Source organism: Phycodurus eques, chromosome 5 (genome assembly GCF_024500275.1).
Source record: "Phycodurus eques isolate BA_2022a chromosome 5, UOR_Pequ_1.1, whole genome shotgun sequence".
Classification (NCBI taxonomy): domain Eukaryota; kingdom Metazoa; phylum Chordata; class Actinopteri; order Syngnathiformes; family Syngnathidae; genus Phycodurus; species Phycodurus eques.
The window spans coordinates 30471841-30495790 of record NC_084529.1 but is presented as its reverse complement, the minus strand read 5'-3'; the positions used below and the strand labels follow the sequence as shown (position 1 = coordinate 30495790).

At 43.5% G+C, this 23950-nt stretch overlaps 1 protein-coding gene across 4 annotated transcripts in view; it reads right to left on the bottom strand.

Moving 5' to 3' along the window:
- The window catches only part of znf423 (zinc finger protein 423), a 141855-nt gene that overhangs the window by 47460 nt on the left and 70445 nt on the right, over positions 1-23950 (bottom strand). For 3 of the 4 annotated variants that reach the window (XM_061676238.1, XM_061676240.1, XM_061676241.1), the window contains 14 exons: positions 23576-23657; positions 23332-23407; positions 22959-23239; positions 22595-22878; positions 22128-22508; positions 21405-21586; positions 20555-21094; positions 20313-20463; positions 17847-18395; positions 17548-17732; positions 16815-17227; positions 15847-16060; positions 14845-14929; positions 11785-11805 (listed from right to left, as the gene is read on the bottom strand). In XM_061676238.1, coding sequence (XP_061532222.1) covers positions 11785-11805; positions 14845-14929; positions 15847-16060; positions 16815-17227; positions 17548-17732; positions 17847-18395; positions 20313-20463; positions 20555-21094; positions 21405-21586; positions 22128-22508; positions 22595-22878; positions 22959-23239; positions 23332-23407; positions 23576-23657 — 3444 coding nt within the window. The remainder of the gene's footprint in view (positions 1-11784; positions 11806-14844; positions 14930-15846; positions 16061-16814; positions 17228-17547; positions 17733-17846; positions 18396-20312; positions 20464-20554; positions 21095-21404; positions 21587-22127; positions 22509-22594; positions 22879-22958; positions 23240-23331; positions 23408-23575; positions 23658-23950) is intronic. The other variant, XM_061676239.1, reaches the window with a different exon arrangement.

Below are 23950 nucleotides of genomic sequence, written 5' to 3'. Positions count from 1 at the left end.
CATCTGGTGAGTTCGTGCAGCTGGCAGTCCGTCGTAAGGTGTGAATGTGCAAACCACGTTATTTTCACAAAGACCGACACCGATGGAAACTTTACCCCCCCCCCTCCCCCCACAATTTAAATACGCTAATGTAATTAAAATTAAGCCAAACAAAATGTAAACTCTGCATTTGGCAATAAATATGACCTAACCTGTACTTAAACCTTAGTGTTACTGCAGTGCACTGGGATTGCTGTGCATACTCAATCTGATTGCATAGTGTGTGTGTGTGTGTGTGTGTGTGTGTGTGTGTGTGTGTGTGTGTGTGTGTTAGCGACATACAGAGAAAATGAAATGACGACAGACAGGGTCCGTGTGTGTGTGTTAATATGTATGTATATGATAGATCCAGGTGCTGGGACCGAAGCATATCCCTTGGCAAGAACCAGTCCCTGGACTCCCCTCTGCTTCCTGCTAACGAGATATACAGTATACACATCTCCCCACTCCCACACAGCACATTGATCAGGGCAAGGATGAGGGTCGCTCTGCACCCCCTTAGGCAAACACTAAGGACCAAGTGCCTCGGGGCACACTGGCCCCCGCCTACACATGCACACACATACACAAACATTCAGGCAAACACATGGCTATCTCATCTTGATTCAGCTCGAGTGTGACGCTCCCAACACTGTCACATACTAAACAGGCACTTGTGCATCATTACTGCAATATGGACAGCGTACCATAGCAACAAATGATGAATTATAGTGCCGCATAGGTGACTTGGGAGTGAAAGATGCTGATAGCTGATGCAACATGTAGCAAGTTAGTGTACCTCAGGAACAGTTGATTGAGAACAAACTGATTTAAAACATATGTTGTGCATAGCAGCAACTTATAAGGAGCCTCATACCATCATCAGCAGTTAATGGAGCACTGTGTATCAGATCGACAGCACATTTATTGCAATTTTGTGTACCGTGGGAGTGATAGTGTAAAGGAAATATGTGCTACACTAATGTTGTGTTTATCTTAAGACTTGTGAATCAGCATGTGACGCACCACATGATTTTTACATGATTTTGCATGCCTTATTCCAGGCAAGCAAGTTGTATGTTCACGTTCACGAGGCAGCTCCTGTTTAATTTCAGTGGGAAACCAGCTGCAGTGTTGGTCAGAAGGCCTCGTATAGAGCATTCTGTGCAACGGGACTGGACAATCTCTGCTCTTCCTAGCGAGGAATATACCAAAGAGGCACCCATTGGTGTTTCCCAGGGCTTTTTACAGCAGTATAGAAAATATTTACCTGTCTACTGCAGCAAGTTGTTATAGATAGACTGTTATCACACTAAAAGGCTGAAGTCGGTGTGAAGATGAATTTCCAGTGTCAGAGTTTTTTTTTTCTGTGAAATGTGTTGAGCTATTTTTTTTACCACCAAATACAAATACCGGAGTGAGATTGAATAAGCAAACGGTGAGTTCTTACTCCCATTTGGTGTGTGAGTGTGTTTATTTGGGTACACATATTTGCGATGGTTTGGTTGTATGAATAATTCAGGTCCATGGAGACGACAGCCTGCCGTGTTAATGAGGAGGACATGCAACGATACCAAATATTGCTGGTGGGAAGTTATTGATCCGATAAGCCATTTGTCCAAACTTTAGACAGGAAATCAGATCAAACGTTGTTTACACTGATGGATAGGCTGAATAATGCTGATGAACGGTTCGTTTACAGGAGAGCCATCCACAAGTGATCAAGATGGGTTTTCCCAAAGTCTATTATTCTATTTTAAGTCTTTCCAATGACTACAATAACAGCTTTTTAAATTACAATAAGACTTGGCAGGCGTCTTGTCCTTATTATTTCAGTTTTTAACATCCTACAAAGTCCAATCTAAGTTCACGTCTTCTTGTCCAGCATGGATATCAAAGTCCTTTTTCTCTTTTGTTGCTGTTAAATGTGACTCTTTTACATAACTGAAGAAATGTCAAATGGATGTCTTAACAAGGGCATGACGTGGTAGTGATTGGTCTACAAAACAAAAACAGCAAATTGATTCTGTTGCGGGAGATAGCTGCATTTATACAATTCATAACTGTCTATAAAATCGCCTCACGATAAATTACAGTGTCATGTGGAAAGGCTCGACGACAGAGAAATGGTTTGAAAAAGTTAGCTGTAAAATTGAGTAGGTTTTAAAGGACTTTGCAAGAAGCTTAATTGCTTCCATGATTGGGTCCTTGGCAGTCATTCACGACTGTTGCTTTTTGAGTTACCTGCGGTGCTAAAAGCATGGATATGCATTTTTAAGAAGTGTGGGAGGTGTCTCCAGACACTTTTCACAAAGCCCAGTTGCTTTTGGCACTCCAGTAAGCCTGGCACATAATGGCACTGGGAGTCCAACACGAAACACTAGAGTGAGCCACCACAGCAGGTCATAGGGGAGCCTGACACTCACACCCACACAAGTGCCTGAAAACTAATCATACGATGAAGGCACAGTGCGAGGCTAGGTATAATTAAGGACACATTGGCACTTGCTTCCAACATTTTGGCAGGTAGTAGACGGTCATCAATTCAACACTCCCAGGTATGGTAGGACTCAGAAACAATATTGTGCATTTGGGGGTGGGGGGTGGGGGTCAGGGCGCCAGGAGAGGTGAGAGGAAGGCGGGGACCCAGGAGTCCAGCCAAGAGACATGTGAATACCCACCACCCACCCTATTACTATGGTTACCAGGTTCCCAACAGGCAACCATTGTCCCTGAAAAGTGATCATGTTTGGTGGGGTGTCGTCCATTAAAATTGGGGAGACTGAAGCGAGAGAGACATGGGGCAGTTATGACCCGCATCCCGTCACCCGTTCCCCAAGGATGTGTGAATGTACTGTATGTGGTGCGTTAAAAACGGCACATTCAATTCTGTTACAATCAACCAAAACAAATTTTCCTCAATGCACACTCCCATTTTAGAGGCAGTAGATGCAGGACATAGACGTCAGTTTTTGCAGATTCATTTGGCAGCTGTTGGTACGGACAGCCCGAAAATATTAATTTGCTGTGCTGTCGCTCGTTTGAGAAGGGGAGGGGGCCGCTACCAGAGTGTGAACATGAAGTCAATTGCAGTGGGAGGGAAATATTTGACCCAAACACAGACGCTAACACGATCAAGACAGGACATATACGCAAGAGCAGCAGGATTCTTAAAAGGGACCCGGGCAGTTGCATCTAGGCCACATTCAACTCCTCAACTATAAAGAAAAACATCTGGATGGTATCCAAAAGCACCATGCATCAACACACACTTGCACACACTCTAATGAAGCCCCGGTAGTGACGAAGAGCAGCAGGGAGCAGCGTGGATCGCCGAAGACAAGTGTGCGTGAGCTTTCGTCACAATGTGTGTGTACGCTTTGCGTGAGCGTCTGTCTCCGGCGGGATAATTATGATGCTCCTCGGCAGCTGAGCATGCCAGATGTACTGGGAGAAGGAGGAGGGCGAAGAAGGAGGACGAGGAGGAGGAGGAGGTAGCACAGCACAGCACAGAATGGGAGCGTAGCACCGGGGGGTGATGCAGCAGAGAGCGTATAGTGCTACGTGAATACATGTGTACACATCTTGTGTTTCAACGCACCGGCGTGTGTCCATGTGCCTCTAGCCAGGATTGCTCACAGCTCTGTGTGTATTAGCCTGCATAAGAGAGCATCTCAGTGTGCGCATTTCCAGATGGATGTCCGTGTTTGTACAAACTAATGCGCTATGGCGAGTGTGTGTGTGTTTGTGTATTTGGCACGGGCACTTTTGTTGCTTGCCATCCACCATTAGCAGGCTGGATCAGTTGCAAATGAGAAGCTCTCATCCAGGACAAATGCAAGGATGACGGGGGATAGAAAACATGAAATTAGAAATTTGTTGCTGGGTAAGGAAATCTGGACTAAAGTCTTGGGACCAGCCAGGCAGTCTTCGGCATACTAAAGCAATTTTAGACACTCCTATGCTTCCGATTTTTTTTTTCATTTAAACATGACAGTGTCCCACCACGTAAAGTAAGGTCCATAAGGGAAACTTTGATAACTTTGGTGTGGAAGAAGATGCATTTTCGGATAAACTACTGACATTGTAAAAAAATGTTAATGGATGAATTGACACGGCATAATCCAAAAATTAAAGAATACGCATTAGGGATTGAGAGACTATTCAACTAGTCAACTTTACTACCTCCCAATGACGTTTAGACCTTGAAATGTACTAATAGATGACAGTGACGACATGTACACCTTACAGAAAGCGACAGGTGGCGAGGGTGGGGGGCTTAGTGCTGCAAAGTAGTAGCGCTGCATAAAGGTAATATTTTACCCGAAAATCAGACAGGTAGTATGGTCACTTGCAAGATATGCAAGTCTATGCTCAAATACAATGAAAGCACAAGTGCTTTGCACATCCATTAGGGCATCTGTTAGGCACCTGCTAACGCAAGCTGACAACCTGCTTAAATCCCCACATCAGCTGCTAATTAGCGACCTTACCAAATGCCCTTGTGAAACAAAAAACAAAAACGCCAGAAAATCGGCGGAAAACCACTAGTTTTCTGCAGTCTTTGCAGTACACCAGACACATGTTGCAGCTAGTTTAAATCTAATTTAGTTTGAACTGATCTTGTCAAGGCGGCAATTGATGCACACAGAGAGTTGTGAGCTACTTTTGCCACTTAACTGGGCACCTATCCGACCAAACCTAATGTGTATGTTATGTACAATGTAAGAGCTGAGTTGCTGCTTCTTCTTGATGTATTTGTTCCACATTAAATTCTGTGCATGAACAGGTTATTAGATTATTACAAAGCTATAGTATTGTAGCTACAACTGAATTGGTCTGAGAGTGCTACCACGTTCGGACTGTCTGCGAGGCAGTCAAGGAGTCAGACTTTGATTGGCTGAGCGAGTCAGGGGGTGGGGGCAAGTGCAACCAGACGGAGTGAGCGCAAAAAAAAAAGACAGGCAGTGGAGCAGACGAGTTGAATGATTTTTGGCCGTGGTTATGGCTGAAAGTAACCGTTCATCATATCATCAGAGGTTGCCGATCGACCGCCACTCCTCCCATTTTCATTATCTGAGGGGACGCTACAGTACAGTGTTGAAAAAAATAATAATGGTGTCATCAACTAGTCGTCGTCGACTCGACTTTCATCACATGAGTGTCGACAGAAAAAAATCTGACGTTGTGCTATTCCTACTCGGTGGGCATACTGATTTGATGACGAGGTGCAACGGCTTGCTTTCGTGGCTAAATGTAACATCATGTGAGAACACTTGAACATTTCATTGGCATTCAAATTGGCAACCCTAAAATGGTTTATATAAGATTTGAAATTTGTATCAGACTTTAACATTTAAAAAGTGGGACAGGAGCTCCTCAGTTTACGACGGTACCGACATACGAGGTTTGGGGACGCCCAATGAATTAGTTTGCTCAGCTGTGTAAGAATTAAGATCAAGCAGCACACGAAGGCACGCTCGGTTACAGCTGTACCTTATGTTTTTGATTAGACTGTTGTATATTTTGGCCTAGAACTATTTTTTTTGTTCATACCAATATTTACTGTAGTTTTGACATTATTTACTGCATTAGCGTTATGTACGAATTCGGGTTACACCATCCCCATAGACACGGAACTCTGTCCCCCTGTACTGTGTCACGAGAAAGGCCAATAATGAAAGCGACCACAGAGAGGGAACAAAATGGGAAGAGAAGAAATAAATATTCAAACAACAGCTTAGAACAGCAGAACAGAAAGTAAGAGATTCTCTCCTCTGGTTGGCTTTGTCATGTCACCTCGCTCACCCGAGGGGGCCCAGAGCAAAGCACCATGGGAAATTAATGAAACCAGAATGCATTGATTTATCCGGGATGATGTGTGTGTGTGTGTGTGTGTGTGTGTGTGTGTGTGTCACACAAGGCCTGAACAGCAATAAAGAGAACAGCCTGGTCGACATCTGCTTAGCGACAACAGATAAGTGTATCAATGTATAGTTTTTTTTTTTCCTCTCTTCCTCTGTCTCCATCCAGCAATCTCCTATACTGTGCGGCGTAATTAACAGTCAAAGACGGCCCCCTTAAACCACTCCCAGCATGGCTTTGCATTCCATCTCCTACTGTGCTGTGGCTGCTAATTTCTCCCTCTGCTCTTTATGGAATCTGCAGCATATTCTGAAGCTTGCCTTGAGCACAATTTTGGATGGGACCATTGTGAATCAACAGCTTGTTTGGAGCTGACTGTTAGTCTTCACTCATGATAGCTTACTTAACAACTATTATTTAACTCACATTTGTAAAATAACACTTGATCAATTGTGAAACAACCACTGGCAAATGGCCCAAATATACAACGTACAATTTCAGCTTTTTGTATGTTCTACACATATTGAGGATTGACAATAAAGTATACCATACCACAACATACATATTGGTAAACATCCCATAACCTGGTGCATCTATTCACTAAGTTAATTTAAAAAACATGACATCATGCCAGATGTTCAATATTTAATGGTCAAAAGACTATTAATGCCTGGCACCATCCACACATCACTCTGCTGGTTCAACCAAGGCTCGCTAGCAAGGTGACCCTGAATCCCAGTCTGTGTGAGTGTGCACATGTAGTTGTGTGTCTGTACTTATAGTCATGCATGTGTGTGTACGTGTGCTCAATCCCTGTAATTAACACCAGCCATTAATGAAGTCCAGCTGCTCAGCAAGAGGGCTGAGTGCGAGCCAAAACCTGCCACAAATCACTCTCCTCCTGCCTCTGTGCTATCCATCCTGTCCCTCATTCATTTTCCTCATTCAGTTTAATGTTCGTAAAGCTGATTCCCTTTATTACATTCCCGCTTTATTTATTTATTTTTACCTCGTACAAGGACGAGAGGTATTACATGACGCAGTTTGTTTTGGATTATTTGTTAGTTAGCAGAATGACACAAAACATACAAATTTCCATGAACTGAGGATTTCAATAAAGTTGTGGTAAAAACGTTACAATCAACATGAAGTGGTCCAGTGAAACAACAGCAGATGAAGATGCCGCTCAACTGACTGCTTCTCTAGTTTTTAATGTTGACTACAAGATACAGAGTCACCATTGTGTTCACTTAGATATTATGTACTCTGATGTATGATAAATTATTACTTAAAAAAGGCATATACACAAATAAAAGCATGCAAAACAATCTGATAATACACGTTAAAAAATGACCATGGGAGGTCTCCGCTTTTTCCAAGCTACGCAGTAGTTCCAATTCAAAAATATCAAACCTATTACATAAGAACTATAGAAGAAGAAGAAAACAGTGATTCCTAACCAGGGTGCCGTGGCACACAGTTCCTTGAGAGATCACCAAGGGGGCCGTGGATAAATGACCCCCCCTAAATTAATTCTAAATGACAAATGTATCTTTGTTCATCTACCTATGCCGCGTATCTGCCCGTTGCCATTGAATGCAACGGAATAAGCCATTGCTGCCTGCGAGTACTATCTATCAGGTTTGTGCTTAATTAAACAGGACCAGCCAATTTGTGAGTACATAGAGACAAGATCCATTTTTCAGTACTTCCTACATTATTGTTTGGTCGTGTGGCTTTCATTGTAAAATGGGTGCCTTGACTCAAAGGTTGGGGAAACAATCGAAGATGGCATCTAGGGTCTGTATGCCCCCCTATTCTATAGCGCTTAGCCTCATTAGGGTTGTGAGAGAGCTGGAGCCCATCCCAGATGATTTTGGGTGGAGTGGTTGCTAACCCGTCGCATTCACACGACAAGAAGATGACATCAAGCAGAAGAATTACATTGTTGCTTTTCTTCACTGAAGCTAAAGTTCGCACTTCATCCAGTCTTTATTCACATTTAAAAAACATACAGTATTTAAACATAATGTACCTGTTCCGTATCACCAAATCATTTTAACTACACTGCTCTGTATTTTTATCTTTTATATTCTTTTGTAAATTCTGTTTATAGTGTGGCGGCACGGTGACCGTCTGGTTAGAGTGTCTGCCTCACAGTTCTGAGGACCGGGGTTCAATCCCCGGCCTCGCCTGTGTGGAGTTTGCATGTTCTCCCCGTGCCTGCGTGGCTTTTCTCCGGGCACTCCGGTTTCCTCCCACGTCCCAAAAACATGCACGGTAGGTTCATTGAAGACTCTAAAGTGACCGTAGGTGTGAATGTGAGTGCGAATGGTTGTTTGTTTATATGTGCCCTGCGGTTGGCTGGCAACCAGTTCAGGGTGTGCCCCGCCTCCTGCCCGATGATAGCTGGGATAGGCTCCAGCGCTCCCGCGACCCTTGTGAGGAGACGCGGCTCAGATAATGGATGGATGGATATATTGTTTGATTGATGTACAGCGTCCGTGAGGGCCTCGAAAATGGCACTTATAAATAAAATGTATTATTATTATTATTATTAAAAGCCTAAATTGCAATAGCATATAGAGGCAGATTCTCTTACACACAAATGCACACGCGCGCGCACACACACACACACACACAGTGACTCCCTACCAGCTGTGACAGATGTGCCTGTCATGGCAGAAAATGAATTCAAAATAGTTAGCAAATTAAGCAGCAAGGTAATTGTTGCTTGGCCTCTGTTTATGGAGCGCAAAAAGGCGAAGCGCTTAGCAAAGGAGAAGAGCGACAGCATGTTTTGTGCACGTGCGTGTGTGTGTGTAATTGTTGTTTCACAGTTGGTGCTGCCACATCTGGATGGCTTGAGTCTAGCGCAAGAATACAAAGGGGGAATTCAGCTAGAGTAAGCTATACAGTAAATATACAGGATAGTACACTCTCAGGAAACACAGGTACGCGTATTGCAAAAAAAGACATCAGTCACACAAACTGCACTACTTTTATATACAAGTTTAGAAAAGTGGTGTGCCTGTACAAATATCCTCCCAGGTACCCATGTACACACGCACACACACACACACACACACACACACACACACACACACCCTCTTGTTTACACACCAGACGACTATGTGTTCCACTGACTTTAGCGCTCATGTCTCTCCTGTCTATTTGTCAGTGTGTCCTATTAGGTTTCTAAACAGCTTGTAATGACTGGTAATAAACAGCAGAAGAAAGAAGTAAATCAAGCGAGAAGATGACAAAATGAGCTCTCCGGGGGGTCTACATGCTCCCAGTTTTCAAGACACAACATGCACGCACGCACACACACGCTAACACACAAATGTAGATGCTTATAACGCTGCATAGGTGTTAATGCCTGACGAAAACTATTTTCTACCAGTGTAGCTACAGTTCCAGTTTACTTTTAATGCTAGCAATTATCTTGACACTCACAGATCAAGTGCATATGGGTCAACGTACAAGTGACCATTTCTTGTAGTCAAACATTTTAAACACAAGAGTGAATTAAACACACTTAACGATAAATATATCATCAAGATGGCAATTTTTTTCACAGCAGAATCTCAGATCTTATTTAATTTACAATCAGTCCCATGATCATCTCATCTTTCATCCTCCCCATCTTTCTTCTCCCCTTCATCTGGCCCTCTGTGATCCTCCCTTCCCAGTCCCTTGTCCCTTCATCATCACTACCTCCCTCCCTCCCTCCCTCCCTCCCTCCCTCTGGTGTCACGGCTCGCTGGCTCCAGGTGGCGAGGGAAGAACGGAAGAAGGGAGGAAGGGACGTACGGAAGGATGGATACATGGATGATGGCGGAACGGATGAAAGACATGAAAGGGGGGGGGGGGGTTGTCATCTGCTCCTATGTTCATACTATCACGACACAGACCATCAAAAGATAACACAACCACACATAACGACAGTTAGACCTCCGAGTGTTGGGGCGACTTTAGCAAGAATGTCGGGCGTTTTGAAAATGTTACATCCTAAACCTCTCAATTAATTGCCTGCCGCAGTGAGTGCAATTGGGGGTCAGTGTGTAAAATGCTTTTAATGCTTCCATCTTCTAAGAAATAACAACTAATTTAAACACATCCACAGAGACATTTCCTGTGGTGTTTCAAAGTCTCTCAGACTGGACGCTTGTGCCTCTGATGGGATTAGCCATGTTCCTTAAGTACCTTTTTTTCCCTCCAGTTTATTTAAGACTTTAGTAAGCTTTGATACTTGCTGTTGAGGAACGTTGGCAAATCTCCCCATGCTTGTTGTGATATCAATTTCGTGTAAGACTGGTGAGCCAAAGTGTTTTCTTAAGTACAGAGCATTAGTGAAGTCACACACCAAGAGAAAAAAAGGGCAGATTAGTCTAAGGCTTATTAGTTCAGGTGCGGCAGGGCAGAAGAAAACACCAATGTGTTTGGTCAGTAGCACAGACACACACACATGCACGCACGCATGCGCAGACACACACACACACACACAGACGCACATGAATGAACCGTGCACCACATTATCCACCTCCTTTCACTCTAAAAGCTTCTTACGCGCCTCATTAAGTCTTCAGCGACACAAAGTAACCAGGCCAGACCTGGCTTATTAGGACACACACACACATACAAATACACAGTATATTGTTCAGTGTATTCAAGCACAAGTGTAAGAAGAAGGTGATGTACAGAGGACAATGAAGCATGGAGACACCAGCTCTACAACCGCCACTAGGATGGCTGCTTAGACAGACATTACTAGTCAAGCGCATCAGCGATTTCACTGCAGGCTAATAGACTGGTTGACGACAGGTTGACTGCTCTGAATTGGCAACCACGTAGAAAATAGCCTGCTGGTTTTATTGAAGGGGCTTAATTCCCACATAGGGTTTCATAAAAGTGAAAGGGGGATCGACTCCATTCAACGTCAAGTCAAGCAAAAAAGCTATCCTGGAAGCATACACCCTAGAGCAGCGATTCCCCACCAGGATGCCGTGGCACACTAATGTGCCGTGAGAGATCGTTAGGGATGTCGTAGGCAATGATCCAATTTTACATAATTTCTCCGAAAATTATGTTCTTACTACTTGCAAATACATAAATTTGTTCATGTACCCATGCCAGCGACATATAGTGAGAGGCAGAACGATGAAATGCTTGTCCATTGGATGGCAGACAGTACAATAGACGAGGAACAGAATAAGTCATAGCTTCCTGAAAGTATATCAGCTTTGTGCTCAATTAAACACTGATTGAATTTGTGAGTAGATCATCATTATTTCTATATTCCTCCTTTTTGTGACATTTTTATTTGGTGGTGTGCTCTGAGATTTTTCTAATATAAAATGGGTGCCTTGGCTAAAAGAAGGTTGGAAAACACTGCCCTAAAGTTCCAAGTGATTAGGAACTTATCAGTAGAATGTGATTAGGTAAGAATAGCTCATGTTAGAACATTAATGAAAATAGGTATGTAACACTTGTCCCGAAGACACATCTTTGGCGTGTTCTCTCTACTGGGACGCCTCAGATCCAGGTGAGTGGACACCCAAATAGAATTGTATGTGTGTGCGCGGGTGTGTGGGTGTACGGACCGGGAGGTACAATGAATCTTGCAGCCGGGATTGGGAGAGTGGACGTGCGGGATAATTCTGCCACAATGTGTCCAGTACCATAACCCCCCTCAATGTTTTGACGTTTTAAATTAAACATTGCCCCCGATTGCAGTACTTTCATCATGCAGTGAGTGTGGTTTAAATTATGATAGTGTGTCATGCTAAAATTAGGCATAGCCAGTCATAAACTGTCAGTGAGATGCTGATGGGCGGGCAGTGAGGCAGCGAAATGCTTGCTGCCTTGCTCAGAGTGGGAGACAGAAAGGGGACAAACCTTGCCGACAGGTGGGCTCTTCTACAGGCCATCCCGATGGCAGGTGGGGTTGGGGAGAACGGAGGAGAGAATGGGCACGGTTAGTTATACGTACTGTTAATGTTGTGACTGGGGGCAGAAGGCAAAGGATTTTACCATGATGACTGACTTGAAGACTAGTCATCCACATCCAGTAAATTATGGCCAAATGAACAGTGTGAACTATTGGAGAAACTTCCTCAAATTAACATCGAAAAAAAGATTCCTTGTTGAAAATGAGCTAATACTGTCAGCAAAAGGTTTTAGTCTGAAAAGAAAGTGCATGCACTGAGTGAATGGCTCATCAAAAAGCTATGGTCACAATCAGTATGCTAATTGGTGACTTGCACTGATTAGCACCCGCAGAAGTGGGAAGCGAGCATGTTGCTCAGTATGTGGTCACAGAGTGCGTGTTTGGAGCAGACATGACTTCATGTTAAGCATGTGTATTACAGAGAGAGAGGAGGAACGAATATTAAGAGTGTGTTTACATGTGTATGAGAGGTCGGGCCTCATGCTGGGGAATTCAGACTGAGGTGATTAGTGGGACATTAGCGGCTGCATGCAACACTCGGAACGTGCGGTCAAAGACTTGGTTATCTGTGTACGTGTGTTTGTGTGGGTGTTTGTGTGTATTGGCGGGCAGTTAAAACTTTCAGTAGCGCGCAGCACAATCTTGGATCAGCACCAATTTGTACTCCACCTTAATAGAAAAGAAACATGTTCATAATGGCATTGAGAAAAATTGGAAAATGATCATTAAAATGCTAAAGACCAATTGTAATCACTCAGCGTTTGGCATGCAGATGCTCAATTTTATCTTGTCTTATCTAATGAATTTTCCTATGTAGTCAGAAAAATAGAATGTAGAAACACTTGATAAGGGTAATTCTATTTTAATGTGGTAACCAACAACTGGTTTGAAAGCAGTTAGGGGCTATAAAAAGACATTCAAGTATAATTGAGCTCTTTCTGAATTGCCTGTACTTAATTGTAAATGTACCTTCTTTTTAACACTGTTTCTGCCAAAAAAAAACCTTTTGTATTTGGTGTTGGCTTAAGCCACAAAGGCTGCCCTACAAGTCACATTTGAGCCGCGAGGATTCCTCTCTGGACAGACACACTGGACCTCACTCATATTCCGCTATCTGCCCGAATGTTGTTCAATCCTACTCTTCATCTGACAGCGTAATTAACAGGGCCGCAGGGGGCCTCATGTATTACCCATGGAGCCATGTGACAGTCACATTACCGGCCTTGGTCTTTTCTCCACAGCCCGTCAGAGCTGTGATATGTACAAGTGTGAGTTACACGTGTTCTGTGTCTTTTTTCATCTATAGGAGGAAGTCATTATTAGTAAGTAATTCTTAAGGTGTGCATGAGTTTCTTCATCAGACTCAGGCTTGTTGGGTGGAGGTTACAACCCGTGCGTGAATACATGATTACTTCACTGCTGAGTGACAGGTCACAGCCAAAAACTGATATTTCAGCACCAAAAGGCCTATTGCTTGTACCAAACGTGGGCCAATAACGTGCTACTGAGGTAGCCAGAAAGAACCAAGTCAACCTACAATAAAAAACATCGAAATACTTTCAACATCATTCGATCTTGTGGTCTGCTTCCCTGATAGGGACGTCACAAATGTAATAATAGGAACTGTGCAAGCTTCCCAGAGTAATCTGCTTCAATGTCATAATTACTCTGTTAGGCTTTCTTTCACACAATTAACGTTAATTAACCCAATACTACTACGATCGTGTGTGTGTGCGCGCGCGTTGGGGTGGGGGATATCAGAGCAAGATCAAATAAGAAACAGGAGTGAAGTTATGAGTGACAAGATAATGGCGAGAGACCAATGGTTGTGTTGTCGGTTTAGAAGACTAGAAATAACCAAACGAAACCAACCTTGCACTAAGGCAGTAAAGAGTCCGCCACACAAGACAGAAACGGACATGAGAAGATGTCATCTAGGTTTTAATGAGTGTTGTGAATCAGGGTGTGTACGGTTGTGTGTGAATGGGTGTGTGTATCACAGCGGAATAAGTCAAAGTTACTGCATAGCATAATGGGTCTACAACTCTCGTCATGTCTCCAGATATAACTGGATGACATTGCGCGATGTCAGCCAACAAACACCCACAGCTTCTTTCACGCACTTTTTTTTTCCTTGAGAACCAATCATGAGTCCACCTTGTTAATCTCTATGACGACAGAAATGCTAAGGCAGCAGTTTTAGTGTCTTCAAGCAAAGGTCAGCTCATACAAGAAAAAAACAAAACAATAGTCTTCTAGCCACTGAGGACATTTTTGCTGAAACACCCATGGACCTTAGTTAATTTATCAAGTAATTATCAGGCTTCGCTTCCTACAGCAGTGCGGCTATAGCTTGCTAAGGTTCAACAATGAAAACGATAGCAGTCTTTATATACATTGTCAACTTTCATCTTCTCAAACTGAAGGTTGAACCCCAAAATGGGATGCAAGTCAATTTCTATTCAGTTGTTGATTGTCAGAGTAAAATGCTCGAAGCTATTTTATTGATCATCGAGCAGGCAAAACATTTCTTAGAAGAGGGCTTTTTGTAAATGGATGCCTATTGTGTTCTTTATCATTAGTTACCGTGAAGTATATGTTGATTTTATCGCAATAAGAAAACCTTTGGGTACAAGGAGGAACTAAATTTGAATTTTAGGTCTTGAGCCGAAAAACATTTGGGAAACGCTGGAAAAGTGTATATAGAATTTAAAGCACGAGCAAAACCTATGACATGTCAAACACTTACGATGTCGTGTGTGTGTGTTTATGCATTTGTGTGTAGTGTGAGTGTGTGCGTGCGTTTGTGTTGACACAGCGGAAACATTGTGGCAATATTAGACAAACACAAGAAACACAAGAGGGTATTCATTTTCATTCATTGTCACTGGCCAAAATGACGTGACACACACAATACACATTCCAACACAACACGCACACACAGGCACACGCACACACACACACACAATGGAAATGTTGACATAGAAGAGAAGATGTGCCTCACTCACCGATCATGTGATTGGCAACATGAATCTGGATCTCTCGCTCAGTTTCAAATGTCATTTGGCACTTAATACACTGGTAGGTCTTTTTCTGTGAAAAACAATCAAAATAAAAGGTATTTATTTGGTTAAATTCTCAACACACAAAGTCTATAATGGAATGAAGACTTAAGTATGCAATGTATAGTGTTGCTCACTTGAACTACTTGTCAATAGTCATATTTGTCGTCATGCCAAGTCACTCGTGAACACTCGAACTATTGCAGGGTTAAGCAATAAATATTCACATCCTAAATTGAAGCAGAATCCCTCACACGAACAGAATAAAGGGAAGATGTGCATACAGGAGAGATATAAAGATAATACACAGTTGGACAAACAAAGCGAGAAAGAAGCAGAGGGCCTGTTGACTCATTCATCGCACACAGCGATTGTTCATGCACAAACACTTAAATACACAAAGGCGCCAATAAAACCGTGTCTGTGCCGTTTGCACCTTGATAGACATGCATCCACACGTGCACACACCCAACCACATTTTGTCCTCTCTGTGCTGTCAGACTATTCTGAAACAAAGGTGGAGGAAAGATAGGGGGTCCCTGAAAACCGCCTCCCTCCCACCCACACACATACACAAGCACGAAAAAAACCACACCGAAACACAGACATGCGGCAGGTCCCAAGGAGCCTGACTGTCAATATCAAGTAGAGCACACAGCTCCCATCCTGCCACTGCAAACCCCAGCCACAGGAGGCAGTGGGCAACCCTCCCCCTCCCCCCATCCGTCCCTCCCTCCCACCCCACTCACCCACCACCACCCCCTGCCCCCGACTCATGCAAGCAAGCTGCAGTCCAACGCAGTAACACTTCTTCAGCTTTGGAGGAAGTTCCCTGGCCGCATGACATCACCTCCAATGTTGCCTTTTTAAATGTGGTATGTTTTCATATGAATTGGACTGTGTGCATTTGTTTTTCACACTATTTTAACATTGGACGAAATCACTCACCTTAGGTGCAGGTGAAGCCTCCGCCTTCTTCCCTGCTGAACTCGTTTCAGGGCTGACCTCAGGGTGATCGGTCTGCACGTGACTCTCTAAGTCCTCCAGGGTTTCAAACTTCACCCCACACTCGGGACACCTGAGCCCAGACACAGGCTTCTCTGCCTGCGTGTCCCCGGGTGTGAGAGCCACTCCTTGGTTGGGGCTCTGCCCGTTAGTGCCCCTGATGGAATTGAATATTGGATTTTCTCAAGTCATGTTCAATTCATGCAAAACTGCAAAAAATAAGTCCAGGATCGCCGGAAACACTCAGATATCCCTTTTACATTTGAATGAATGCCCATGTGAGCCACCACACCGAGGCTTTACACTGAAAACATTGGAGACTGGCAACAAAAGGAGAATGAGAGAAGATTTCAGCCATTATTTCCAGGTATTTACATCTTATTCTGATACAAATCTCAGAAGATAGCATTACACATTACGCATCTTGCTGAGCAAAAGTATTAGGACATACACATTTTTTACTTGCACTATAACTGCATTCAGACGGTGATCCATCCTCTTTTAGTTGTTTTTTGACTTAGCAGGTTACTCCCTTAAGTAATGGGGTTTAAGTCTGGATATTGACTTGGATGCAAAGGTTTGTTGCTGCCATTGCGTCATGTTCTAAGTTTTGTATCACACTCCAGATTTTAAGAGCAAGAATTGAAACCTGCATTTTTGATCCTGTCTCATATTGATCTCATGTCTTTGTCAAACCCAAATGTTTTCAGTCCAAAACAAAATAAAGGAATTGGCCTCATTGTTTCAACACCTTTGAAGGGTAATGTATGTAGCCGACTGGGCAGTGTGTGACAAATTCCTATTAGTACTTAACTGCATTATTTGAAAATCTTGTATTAAGAATATCAATGATCAAGACAATGGATGTTGCATTAACTATAACACTCTACAGCACTGTTGTTACTCATTACCTGCTCATGCAGCTGGCACAAAGTCCATAAGGCAGGCCGTTGACATCCAGCTTCACCAGCTCTCCTTTGTTCTTAAACTCCTTTAGGCAGAAGGCGCACTTATACAGCTTGTGATGCTGCAGCTGCCCGTTGGGGGAGGAAGAGGCGGAACCGTTCCCTGCTCCATTCCCAGAGCCCCCTCCAGTTCCTCCAAGACCAGAACCAGTGGAGAGTTTCTGCATGTGGAAAGTGCCGTGGATCTTAAGCTCAAGGGTCGAAGTGACGGTTTGCATGCAGACGACGCAGCGGAAGCCCGTGAGGGAGTTTCGGAGGTCAGGGTGCATCTGGCAGTGCTCTATAAACTCCTCCTCACTGTGCAGGGGCATCTTACAGATTCGACAGGTTCCTGTGTCCAGACTCTTACTGTGGGTCACCTGTGAATGGTAGAGTGTAAGTTATGAGAAATATGTCATGATAGTAGAGCACAACGTCATGATCATGATGCGCCAGGAAATAGTAAGCATTTAGGTCAGGAGATTTTACTTTTTGAATCAGACAGAGTGGTTTTAGGATCAAATGGATACACACTGACAGTTAGCTAAATAAATAAAAAAGAAGCATTTTTTAAACAAAAAAAGTGAAGCAAAAATGCATATGAATATTGGTTATGAATGATTTGCACTTAAGATGTAGCGCGTCTTGTCAATCTTTGCATATACTGTACTGTATCAGGCTATGGGCAGCACTAGTATACCTTGTGTTCTGTGAGGGTTAATAGAGAGGGGAATCGTTCACCACATATTGGACACATGTAGTGTTTGGCAGGGCCGCGGTGAGTCTGTGCGTGCTCACGAAGCCCGCTCTCAGAGAAGAATGTTCTGGAACAGACGTTGCATTTGTGGTTCCCCTTGATGAAGTCGGCCTTCTTTTTCCGAGAACCTGGTAATTTGGTAAACATTGACATTCCAGAAACATTATTGTATATACTTACGAACCTTACAATGTTGACCAAAAAATGAATATGATTTAAGGTTGAAGATAACAAGCGGTTACCAGCATCATCCTCTCCTGGTCGGATGTTGTGGTCACGCAGCCGATGGTTCTGAAGAAGGGACTCCATGGTGTAGGCGGCTCCGCATATGTCGCAGGCATACATCGGCTCAGAATTGTCCAGCTCCTCCTCACCTCCGCTGGCTTCGTGGCTGTTGGCTGTATCTCCTCCTTGGCCTCCTCCTACGCCGGCTCCGCTGTTCTTCAGCAACATGTTCTGGAGGTCGGCTTGTTCAGCACCCGCCACTGTCGTTCTTTCCACTGCACTGGCACCTCCTCCGCTCCCTCCTCTTTTGACCGACTGACTCAGTCCATTTGGGGTGCCGTTCTGGCTACTGCTGCTCCCCGTGCCGCCCCCGTTGCCAGTGATGTTGCCCCCGTCAAATATGCAGTGCTTCTCCCTGAGATGTCTTTCTAACAGTGAGATCGCATGGAAGGATTTGCCGCAGAAGCGACACGTGAACCTCTTGCTGTGAGTGGTGATGTGACACTGAAGCTCCACCTCCGTTCCAAACGTCTCTCCACAGAAGATGCACTTCCTGGGCTTGAGGCCTTTGAGACAGAAACCAGATTACAGTGTAGAACAGTACAGACTTTTGAGGATTAGTATTATTGTTCCTACCAACTTCTAACAATGTACCCGTATAACTCTTTAGACGTCACCAAATAAGCCCCAACCTTATCTACTGTCAGTTTAGTCTTTCATTGGAAAATCACATATTTCTATGTTTAATGTAAAGTTCGGACTATGTCCCAACTTTTCCCCCAAGCTTTAACTTCTGCGGTTTAAACAGTAATGTAGCTTCTTGAGAATTTTGCCGATAGCAGAGGTTATCACCTATTCTTAACTTCTCTTTAACTCCTTAAAAACAGCTTATAAAGATTTAAAACAAAGAGAACAAAATTAAAGTACAATTAAAACGGCATGCAGTGCGAGAAATATCATTTAAAAGTGGAAATGCTCTAAAAAGCATTTGAAAAAAAGAAGAGCTTTTAACTTTGTCTTAAAAACATTTACACTTTGGGGCTGACGTCACTTCTGTTGGCAACTTATTCCATTTGGCAACTTATTCCATAATTGCTAAATGCTGCTTCAGTATGTTTGCTTTGGACTCTGTGCTTCACTATTTGACCTGAGTCTGTCGATCTCAGAGTCCAACTGGGTTTATATTCATTTATTTCATGTATTCAGGACCTAAACCATTTAGTGATTTATAGACCAGTAGCAGAACTTTAAAATCTATTCTAAAGCTGACTGGGAGCCAGTGTAAAGACTTAAGAATTTGAGTAATATGTTCTAACCTCTTTTCTTTCTGGTCAGAACCCGAGCTGCAGCATTCTGAATGAGTTGCAGCTGTTTAATGCTCTTTTGGGGCAGTCCAGTCAGAAGAACATTACTATCGTCAAGTCTACTTGAGATAAAAGCATGGATGAGGTTCTCCTGGTCTGCCTGGTACAGGCAAGCCTTCACTCTGGATATGTTCTTCATATGATAGAAGGCAGTTTTAGTAATTGATTTGATATGACTATTGAAAGTCAGGTCGGAATCTATCAGTACACCAAGGTTTCGGACTTGGTCTTTGTTTTTGTTTTTTAAAGAGAGTGACTCCAGGTATTTACTAACAGCAAACCTCTTTTCTTTCTTGTCAAAAACAATTCTCTCAGTTTTGTTGTGGTTTAATAGAAGAAACTTTTGGCTCATCCAGTTATTTATCTCTTTTAGACAGTGACACAGCACCACAATTGAACTGGAGTCATCTGGAGACACTGCTAGATATAACTGTGTGTCATCTGCATAGCTATGATGGTCAAAATTAAAGTTCTGAAGAATTTGACCCAAGGGTAGCATCTACAGGCTGAACAGGAGGGGTCCAAGAACTGACCCTTGAGGGACCCCGTAGGTCATTCTCATTTGATGAGATTGAACACTCCCACTGGTTACAAAATAAGTCCTTTCCTCCAGGTAGGACCTGAACCATTTAAGGACTGTTCCATTTAGTCCTACACACGTTTCCAACCTGTTCAGCAGTATATTATGATCTGCTGTACCAAAAGCCGCACTGAGATCCAACAACACCAGAATTGACACCTTTCCCGAGGCAGTATTTAACCTTATACCATTTAGCACTTTGATAAAAGCAGATTCTGTACTGTGATGAGTTCGGAAACCTGATTGAAATTTGTCAAAAAGTCAATTTAAGTTCAAGAAATTGTTGAGTTGATAAAAAGTAACTTTCTCAACAGTCTTGGCTATGAAAGGGAGTTTTGAGATGGGTCTATTGCTTGCTAACATGGAAGTGTCCAGCGTTCTATTTTTAGAAGAGGCTTAATGAAAAAGCTGTGGATTTAAAAAAAAAAAATTTTTTTTTTTTTTATGGGTGCAGCTTATTCAGTCAATAGACCGAATTTTACGGTGTGTTTGTGGAATCACCCCAGTTATCCGCTCTAATTGCATACTGGCAGGTGTACCTGCTCCAAGCCCTCCAGGGAGGCCTGACCTCTGGCCCACGTGGTTATGTTTAACGTGGATCTGAAGTTCTGTCTCCTTCCTGAAGTCCCAGGCGCAGGCTGTGCAGCGAAACAGCTTCTTTTCATTGCTGTGCTTCACTGCTAGATGAACCTGAATAGCAAAAAAATCAAATTCCTTACACATTTACTTATTCAGACACGTTACATTTTATGAAAATGGACATATACTGTGAGTCCTTTACCTGTATTGAGACCTTGGAGTCAAAGACCTCCTGGCAGAGTGTACAGTGGTACAGCACAAACGTGTGCATGTCCAGCAGGTGCTTCTGCAGGTCATCCACAGAGGAGAATTGCTTGTCACAGCTCTCACACATGTACTGAGTCAAAGTGGTCATGTAGTGCACAGTGAGGTGCTGCAGCAACGCCTCCTGGGACTCAAAGTCCTCTTTGTTACACTGGGGGCAGGACTGGCGCCTCAGTAGCATCTCCAAATGTGACTTCAGGTGGGCCTGGAAGCCCTCAAAACTGGCAAATCGCATATCACACTGGTTGCATGGGTAGTCCCCGTTGCTCCCTATGGAAGGCGTGGAGTCCCCTGCCAGTCTGTGGCGTTTCGGGGAGGAGATCTCCACATCAGAGGAGGTGGGGCTTAGGTCAGCCACCTTTGCCTGTCTCTTGTTGTTAGCCAATGGAATGTTCTTGTGGTTCTCCTTTATGTGCTTGGTGAGCTTGAGGAGTGACCCAAAGATTGGAGAATTGGTGCAATACGGGCAGGAGTAAACCTATGCGAGGAAAATAACCTTTTAATGTCTTTAGAGAGCAAAAGCATAAATTGTTTCAGTAAATATTGCAAGCTCACATATATACAGTATATCTTTCTAGAAGATATACTTTATGACTCCCACAAGGGAAATTAAGTAGATGATAAACGGATCAGTTGGAGTGTATTTGGCAGCCTAATGAGAAAGCATCCCATTGCTAAACAGAGGAAGAGAAGGTGCGCTAAACTCACATTAAGTGCTCATAAAAAAACAAAACAAAAAAAAAAACCAAAAAAAATGTAAGATTTTGTATTTTTTTCCATTTATTTACCTCCATGAATGATTGGGAGGCGGGCTGTAGCACGGGAGACTCTAGTTTGGCCACTCCTCCCCCAGAGGCTGCCCCGCCCCCCAGAGCTGAGGTGCAGTGAGTCTGTTGAATGTGTTCAGTCAACGAAGACTCCGTCAGGAATCCCATGGAGCACTGGTTGCAGAAGAAGGCATGGTTCCCCTCTAGGGCAAGGCAGCACAACGCTACTGTTACGGTGTGCGTTTAAACATACTTGGCCAACAAAGAGCATTCTGATTCTAACAGTTACAATGAAGTATCATACAAAAATAGAAGTAAAAATCTTCCATGTATCCCATTGGAGTCCTATAGACTATAGGTTAGTAGATTTACAACTGGCACACTGATTCCTTGGTGGGCATTTGGTGAAAGTTCCTTGAATGACAATTGGGAAAATTAACAAACAATTTATTGAACATTTTTTTATTTCTCTCAATATCATAAGCTTCTTTTTATTTTTATTCCAGTGCTGCACTGAAAAGCCATAGCAGATGTCATGCTGTTCTTCTCTCGACTGCTGTTGTGGGCTGAATGTCTGTCAAATAGTTTGCAATTTTCAAAAAAATGGTTGTTGCCTCTGCAGCTAAGTTGTGCACTCCAGTTTGCCTCAATTGAGTCAGGGCGATTTTAGTGAACCATCAATTGTTAACGATCAGTTCATCTATGAATATGCCCATCCCATCTTAATGATTGTGTTTTTCTTACCTAATGTGGTGGATCCTGCCATAATCCCACCAGGCAGACAGTGAGACACTCTAATGTGTTCTTGCAAAGAGTTAATGTCTCCAAACATGTCAGGGCAGTAGTTACAATGGAAGGCTGTCACATTGGTGAACTGCAGAAGGGGAAAGGCTGCTGATGCCGGGCTTGCGGTTCCTCCACCGGAACGGTGAGCTTTACGCACATGTTCATTGAGATTGTAGAGCGTTGGCAGTGTGTCCAGGCACAGCTGACACGTATGGCTCTGCTGTGGCTTGTCAGCGTGGATGGTTTTTAAATGGATCTCTAACACTGCTAGGCTATTGAAGTCTCTCTTCGAACAGTAAGGGCAAGAGTATGTCACTTTAGTCCAGTTTCCTCCTCCACCTAGGGAGGTGGACAGTTAAGCAAATATACAGTATATCGACGGGAGCATGTAAAAGCAACATCAGACACAGCTGCTCAAAACATACCTCCACCTGGATGCACTAAGCTGATCCCTATCTCTTCCCCACTGTCGTTGCCTCTTCTGCGGCCACGTTCACTGCCATGGCTGGGCTTCAGGGTAGAGTCAGGGGTGGATCCTCTCTCCAGGCTAGCACTGGAGTCTGGAGTAGCGGAACTCATTGATGCAACGCTCCCCAGCGCAGGGTCAGGGCTGGCAGCACTGTGATTGGAAGAGTCAGGCTGGCGGTGGCTGTCGAGGTGGCAGTAGACATCCTCAACAGAGGGGAATTGTTCTAAACAAACAGGACATCTGCAGAAAAAAAAGCAGACATTAGCATGCTTTGTACTGCTTCCTAAATGAAGACAGCGGAAAGCAAGGCTGTCTTGTACTTGTGTTTGCGGTTGGCGTGCTGCGTGTCAATATGAGTGAGGAGTGAGGCCTCGTCGAGGAAGATCTCAGGACAGTGGATGCATTGCAAGTCGGCTCGGTCGGACAGCTGGGGGTGCCTGGTCAGGACGTGTTTCTCTAGCTCGTCAGTTTGACTGAACGTCTCCTCGCAGTAATCACACATGTACAGGTCCTGCTCCAGGTCAACCTCTCCACCAGCTCCCTTTTTGCCTCCGTCCTTCTCGCTCCTCAGCGCAAGGTGCTCTCTGTTCTTGCGGTGCGCCTGCAAAAGGAGTAAAGCACGTAAAAGACTTTAAAAAAAAAAAAACCTTACTTCAAATATGGTGTTTCATATAACAAGACAGTGTTGTATACCTGCATGTGGCTCTGCAATGATGAAGTGGAGGAGAAGCCTCGTTTGCACACGCTGCACTTAAATGGTTTACTTGAGCTAAATGTGTGGATTCACAAAATAGACTCAGGTGCTTTTGATCGGGTGTGTATATATATATATATATATATATATATATATATATATATATATATATATATATATATATATATATATATATATATAAGGTTTTACATCTCAAATGCCTAATATATGAGAGATGTTTACCTATGTGTCTTGAGATGGATCTTTAGATGGTCAGAGCGGGAAAATGCAGCTTCACACTCTTGGCAACCGTACTTCTTATCTCCTGTATCAGTTGACAGATTGAGAGGGGATAAAAAGAACACTTTAGTCTAAAAAAATAAATAAATGAAGCTATAGAGAAGAACTAATTTTAAACTATCCATCGATCCAATTTCTTTCCCACTTATTTTCACTAGGGTCGCGGGTGAGCTGGAGCCTATCCCAGTTGACCTTTGGCAAGCGGTGGCGAGGTGGGGTACACCCTTAACTTATCACAAGCCAATCGCAGGGCACATACTGTATAGACCAATAACCATTCACATATAGACCAATAACCATTCACACTCACATTTGCAC